This window comes from Phalacrocorax carbo, chromosome 3 (assembly GCF_963921805.1).
Source record: "Phalacrocorax carbo chromosome 3, bPhaCar2.1, whole genome shotgun sequence".
Classification (NCBI taxonomy): domain Eukaryota; kingdom Metazoa; phylum Chordata; class Aves; order Suliformes; family Phalacrocoracidae; genus Phalacrocorax; species Phalacrocorax carbo.
In genome coordinates, this window is record NC_087515.1 from 101,452,542 (window position 1) to 101,459,788 (window position 7,247).

General features: G+C 38.2%; 1 protein-coding gene across 3 annotated transcripts in view; it reads right to left on the reverse strand.

The window, feature by feature from the left end:
• Nucleotides 1-7,247, reverse strand: part of LOC104042341 (E3 SUMO-protein ligase ZNF451) — a 40,772-nt gene that overhangs the window by 32,748 nt on the left and 777 nt on the right. For all 3 annotated transcript variants that reach the window (XM_064447875.1, XM_064447876.1, XM_064447873.1), the window contains exon 2: nucleotides 6,902-6,985. In XM_064447875.1, the coding sequence (XP_064303945.1) occupies nucleotides 6,902-6,982 (81 nt within the window). In that variant the 5' untranslated portion in view covers nucleotides 6,983-6,985. The remainder of the gene's footprint in view (nucleotides 1-6,901; nucleotides 6,986-7,247) is intronic.

The following is a 7,247-nucleotide window of genomic DNA, read 5'->3' on the forward strand; positions in this document are numbered from 1 at the left end:
AAATCAGCAACCCAAACTAAGCACAAAGGTCATAAGTTTTTACAGAAGATGTACAAAACATCTGGAGCTCCATCCACACTTGTGATTGTGACAAGATTCTTCAGTTTTAAACGGCAAAAAAAGAAGCACTATGTCCAGATAATCTGGTGTCACGCTAAAAAAACCCTGTATCATGTTGAAACATTACTACAAGCCAACTAAGTGATCAGTATAATGAACATGAAACAGGATGAATAAGTCTACATACACTAAACAAAAATATTCCTAGTGACCTTAACTCACATTAACGGTCACATACATCTTCAGTGAGAGGTAAAGTTAACTAAAATCTCCACATGCCATAAAAAGTTTCCCATGCGAATTCTGAAAGTTATTATCTAACCTCAAAGTAAATAAACAAAATCAAAGTTTTTGGTGGTGAGTGGTGGTGGTGGGTTTTTTGTGGCTTTTTTTGGTTTGGTTTGTTTTTTTTTTTTTTTTTTTCCAGTCTGTACATGCAATGCCATCTACATCATATGACAAGAGTTTTTGACTGAACTGAAGTATTAAGCCATTTGTCTGGCAATATTGCTGGCAGATACCACAGAGCTGTAATATACTCCAAAGGTATTCCTTATGATAGAGGGAGAACTGCTGTGACTAAAACTTGTTGCTTTGGGGGAGTCAGAAAGGCTTCAAGACAAGAAGCTCCTAAACAAATTTACAATTATGACATTTGACCTTAGAAAAGCAAATGTACAGAACCATACAGCTAAGAAACTGCAGAGCAAACACTAAACCAGAACAGACTACCCCTCAAGGACAGTATATAGGTGATCTCAGAACTGAGTTTGTGCGAAACCAAAAGTTAACTAGTGGACACAGTGAGGAAGAGTATAACCTTAATCCAGAGACCCCTGACGACCACGTGGAGACACCAACAGGCATGCACAAAGGACATCTGCATATGATAATGAGTTATTGGGAAAATAATGAATATGTATATCTTTTCTCAGAAAACTAATGAATATGTATGTATAGCTTGTATAAGTTATGCAATTAACCATGTGCGGGCACACCATTAGGAGGAACGATCCCCTGTGCGTCCTCCGCTGCAATAAAGAATACCTGCTTAATAGTTGTTCAGACTATTGAGTCCTGGTTTCAGCTTTTCATGGCATCACTTATTTCTTAGAAAGTTATGTCTTCCAGGCAAATGAAGGACTTCAATAGTCAGCAGACTGACTTCTTGAAGAGGTGCAGTACTATACCCACCATCTCTGACATATATTTGGCAGTGTCCTCAACATCTTCAAAATCAGCCAGCTAGGGCTGGTTAGGAAGATTTATTGCCTCATGAGAAGTAGCAGAGAGAAGAGCACCATGCAATTCTCTCTGCTGTCCTTACTGCATCTCATGCTTTACATTCTTTCACCTCTCAAGGCTGTAAAGCTGTTGAGCTGGCCAGGCATAAACACTCCTCATTGTGTCACTGAGAATGGAATGGGATGAAATCTTGGACAGATGACAAAAGCTTATTATAAATCAAGCTGCAGGCCTCAAATTACCCCAAAAGAGTGCTTATCTTTTTAGGATTAAATAAATAAAGGGTCTTCTAAATGAAATCTAAAAAAAATCCATGACAGATTTGCTTTTGTAGAAACTGACAACCTCTATAAACTACTAAAACTAAATCTTTATCAACAGGTGTTCACATGTAACAGTTCAAAGACACACTCAGACCACCTGACTGTCCAGTCAGTTCAATAATGTGTTTTGAAATGTTCAATTCTGATCCTAACACCTGTGGCTTCTTCAAAACCAGGAATTTTCCTGACTTCTGTTTACTTACTCCCTCAGTTCAGCAACTAATTAAAAGTTAGGAAACTGACAGCTGAAAAGCACAGTAACTTGCTTTCAAACCTAGGAAGTTCTAGCAACCAGAACAGTAAATTCAATTCATCACAAGTAATACTACACTTGTTTAAATGTGGTTTACATACATTAAACATTTTTTTTTCCTTTGTGATTTCTGTGCCTCTTACTATACCATTTTTGTGTACTACTTTTTGGGTTGCATTCTAATTTGACTACAAATGCAATATGGTAATTCTTTGAAATGACTCCTCAGAGATATACACCCTTATTTTCCACAAAAATAAAATGGGCAGGGGAGAACCCAAACCACCACATCATCTGCCTACATGCACTCCTGAATACTAATGCAAATCACAAACTAACCTAAATAAATGCTACGTTTGGGTTTCACTGGTTGGTAGTTTAACCTTCAGATGAAGATTAAAAGCAAAATACTGAAATTAAGAGTGTAAGAACTACAATCCTGGGTCCAGTCAACAACTCATCCGTGCTACAAAAGATTATTTTGAGAAAGTATAAGAATTGGGGAAAAGAGTATAAATCTATCCGAAGCAGATGCTGAGTAGATATACTTAAGTCAATATATGAGAAACCTTGACTGAAAGCCATGACGAAATGTCACAATAGTGGTTTAGATCCATCCCAGCTGAGAGAAATTACACTGAAAAGACTCCAGATTCTGCCTCTTTAGAAATAGTGTCTTCAGCATGGGCTCATTCTGACAGCAGTGCTCCTCTCTGCCAAGGTGTTGATACCAAAATGAAACTGGAAGTTCAAAGCCTCTTTATTCAGTGGCCCAGGGTAGAAATCATCCTCATGAAGGGAGGCTGAGTCTGGGACTGCTCTCCCTTTTAGACATTCACAAAGGCCTTCTGAGAATTTCATGCAAACCAGAGCTTCAGATGGACTTCCTGTATTTTTGATCTTGACTGGAGAAGTGGTGCCAGGTGAAACATACACTTTTCCCAGCAAGACAGAGCAGGTATCCTTAGCAAGCATTCCCAGCTGATACTCCAGTACCACAGGGAGGGAAAGCTCTTAACAGCAGGAATTTAGCTTTTGCTCTGGTGGCTCATCTCTGCACAGGGTGAGACCCAAATTGAAAGTTAAGAGAAGTTTAATTACTTCATTTTTTCCAACTGGTTAAACTGAAGACTAACGTAATGCAAAGATAGCACCAACCCTAAGGATTCCATCACTACAGGAGAGTTACAAGGCCAAGGACCAGTTAGCTTCATCCAACTCTTTGTATTTCCCCAGAAGATGAACACAACCAGCTAAAAAGTATCGTGGCACACAAGAGCCTGAGACTACAGAAGAAAGAACATGGACAAGCATGCAACAAACCGCTGAAAGTTGTGGCCTCTCTAGCTGACTATACTGGCATACTTGGTACCCAGAAAGCCACCAGTGCTCGGTACTGAGATATGCTTGGTCTTCACATCTTACAAGCTCCACACTCAAAAAACCCAAACAAAAAAACCCCATGCTCCATTTCTCAATTAGTTCTGTAAACAATCTTCATAAGCCACTCTTCTCACCAACCAACAGCCACGCCACTGAGCAATAAACCAATGGCTAAATTGCAGCTATTTCAGTTACTAGAAGGATTTCCAGGTTTTAGTTGATAGAAAATTATCTTTTGAGTCTCCAGGCAGCTGTGGTGCCTCTGCTGTTATTCATAGCTTTGGCTGAAAGCATTACCATTAAATCAACACAACCGTAATTTCACTATGCTATGTAAAATACCAGTTGTAACAGGTAATATAATCAAATCTGGCTGGTAAAGACAGAGCTTCACATGCATCTCCAGGGACAGTGTCTTCTCAGGGAATTCTGTGAAGTTCATTTTTACTGCCTCCAGAAGTTTTCTCAAAAATACCTAAACTGCGGTCTCCCTTTCTTCTCCCTCATTTAGATCAATCTTTGGGTAATCAGACCTAGCTAACATACACATTATGTAAGGTTTTTTGGTTGCTTGGTTTTTAGCTTTACATACATTTAGACCAAATACCTGGTTTACTTAAAAAGCACAATTAAACTTTTGCATAATTGCACAAACATTAGCATACAGAAAGCATGAAACTAGCTTTCAATATGTGACCACAGACTTAACGCATCTTTGACAAAAGAACTATGCGAGCCTAATTGTCCACACACTTGTAAACACACTAACTGTAATGGAACAAACTTACATTAGTACTATTTGTGCTCTAAATCTTTGTTCCAGCAGATTTCCAGCTTTAAAACTGCCGAGTAACTGATAGAAAGTTTTGATTTCTGTAACCTAGCAAATACAACAATCCAAGTCTTTGGCTGACCTGGGTTGCAAGCGAAAATAGAGGTCCTGCCTCAGAGATGCTTTGTAACACCTCTACAACCTTATTCTGTTCCTGCAGTGATGCAGCTGAAATCCAAAGAGAGAAATACTTGAATCTGTATATCTAACAACTTGGGGGAAAGGAAACAAAACATTTAAATAGTAACTCTCATGTTTCGGCAAATTACTTGGTTTTGGTATATTCCAGGGCCAAGTGTTCTTCAGATATAATTTTTATTGGAAAACACCAATTACAAGGAAAACCAGAAGTTTTACCTGTTCCTCAAGACCTTGTAGGAACTCAATAAGCTGCAAGAGTTTTTAATGAATCAGTTTTTCTAATATCATCAGTTCCAAAAATAGACCAGAAGTCCTCTTCAGGTTTGACATAAAAACATTCATTTGCAAGAAAGTAAGTGGCTGCTCCAACTCTTCAAGGACAGAAAGGGGCTGTATCTTTTGTTATGAAGTGCAGCCAAAACATTGTAAAAAGGAAGAGCTGCAAAGTATGTGAAGTATGTTTGTTTTTCCTGGATCTCAAACTGTAATGAACTTAGAGCTCATTAGTGAATAAGCCAGGGCCTATGGAAATATGTTTTCCTTTGAATTCATATTTTTGAAATAAAAATCACCAACAGTGAAGAAACCTTGGTATAAATGTAACACTGCATCAGGAAATTTATTTTAAAATACATATCTCTTGAATTTTTCAGTTGACTTTTGTTTTGGATACATAATCATTATCTGTACTTAACAAATGCTTACAGAAAATAAACACAAATACCCTCCTTAATAGTGTTTGCCATTATAATACAACAGAGGAGTCACGAGGTATTTAAACAATTTATAAAACTATATATTATTTTGAGGTCCCGTGCAGAGTAACAAAGTTAAGAGGCCCTGCCTAGGAAAGCCACCAACTTTATCAGGGATAACTTATATTTTTTAAATAAGCAGCATAATGATGAGCCTAATCTTTAAAGAAAGTAGTCAGAAAAAAAAGGTGAATGGATCAATACCATTAAAAACAGAAAAAAAACACAAACAAAACAATTCAAGAGGAATCCCATACTTTCACCCCAGACTATGGCAACTTGAGTTATCTATCTACTTAAGTGCTACAGACCCCATTAAACTTGCGAATTGCTTCACTCTTGCCTTATCCTTCCCAAGGACACAGAATGAGGGCCAGACCATCCTATCTTAAGAAGTTTAGTCATTAGGAATAATGGCTTGCACTGTATATTAAATTGTATTTTTCTGCTGGTATGCAAAACTTAGAATTTCATGATTTTAAGTGGACAAAATATGTTGTGATGCAGAATTAGAAGGTGGGAAATTATGGAAGAATAATTGTAAATCTCAGGAATGAGGGTGAATCTGACTGTAAAAGCTAAAAAACTCTGGCAGTAGCAGAGATTGCTTTTGCTCCATCAAATGAGGACTTTTTGTCATAGTCCTGCCATAAGAATTCAAACAGCCTAAGGTGAGTGACTGAAATGGGAAAAAACCCCACAAGAAAAGCAAGCAAAAAAACCTACCCCAAAACCAACAAAAAAGCCATTCCAAAACCACACACAACTTTCAAGGTGGGAAAAATAAAAGAACACAGAGATCACATGGCCTATTAACATTTGTTTTCTATGAAAACTAGCACAGGTTGAAATATCCAAGTGGCTTCTCTAATTTAATTTATACACTACCACCTGGTGCACTGGGTCCCTAGGACATGCAGAAAACAGTACCTGGATGATCAGGTAGCATTCTTACACAATATTTACGAAGCCTATACAATTCTAAGCATACACATGATCTAAAGCTCGCCAAACAGTTTAGAAATCCTTTTGCAAAGTCCAAGTTCACTCTCATTCAGAAGAGGAAATGGGAGATCCAAGGACACATTGCGGACATTAGGAGATGGCCAGTGTCACATACCCTTCCATCAATGACAGGAGTAAGCTCCTCACCCCAAGATACCAATCCTGCACAAAGAAGCCTAAGCAGAGTCATCTTCCTACAACTTTACATGACTTGCTCTTTAGTTCTGTTCTTGCATGTAACCCTGCCACCCAGCACCACTTCATTGATGGTGGACTGAGGCCAGAACACTGGCAGCATGAAAAACATTCTGCTTTTCTTGGATATTCAAGAGATACAAGTGTCTTAAAATTACATTCACATAAGCCACAGGTCAGCATTAGACTAGGTGTTGTACTGTAGCTATTTTACAGTGCTTCACAGTTTGAGAAGACTGTTTAAGCACTCTAACCCATTATTTCCTTCTTCCTCCAAAGAAAGTATAGCATTTTTGACATCGTTTAGCAGAGTGAGCAGTGCTTTATTCCATTAACTTCAGTGGAACTATTTCTGAAGCAAAATGCTATGCAACATGATTACCAGAAAAGTCATCCACAATGCCTTCTCATTGATCACTGTAATCCCCCACTCACCTGCTGGGACACTCAAGTCTAGTCTCTCTATAGGACCAACTGACATCATCTTATACCCTTCCAAAGCAACAGCAGATAAACCTTTGAGATAAACTTGTTCTCTGCCACAAAGATTTACAAATTAAATAATCTTTTGATCCAAAAGTAATGCTTTCCACCAAAACAGAATCTAGATCATCAACACAGCACACAAAGACCCCGTCCTATTTTACTGGGCTGCTGACGGCACATTTACTGTAACAGGCAGTATGTTTCAAGTTCAAGATCTACTTACTCCAACAAACTCAATCTCATCTTCACTTTCAGAAGTTGGCGTTTTACTATCACGAATGTTGACAGAGTGATGAGACTCCATTATCTAAAGAGAAACAAACCAAAACATGCTTCATAATTTTGTAATTTTCTTTAACTACACAGCTTTTTCCATTTTATGCCTACTTTGGCTTTACAGCCTATCTGCATTTAACAGTGTAACATTCTGTATCATTCCCTGATTATCAGTACTACCGGAACAACAATTTTGACTCGGAGCACGTTACTGTATTTTCCCAAATATGCAAAGCACGACCTGACCTACAAAGTATCCCAAGACCTATATTCCTCCAGCAGCCGTGGCTACG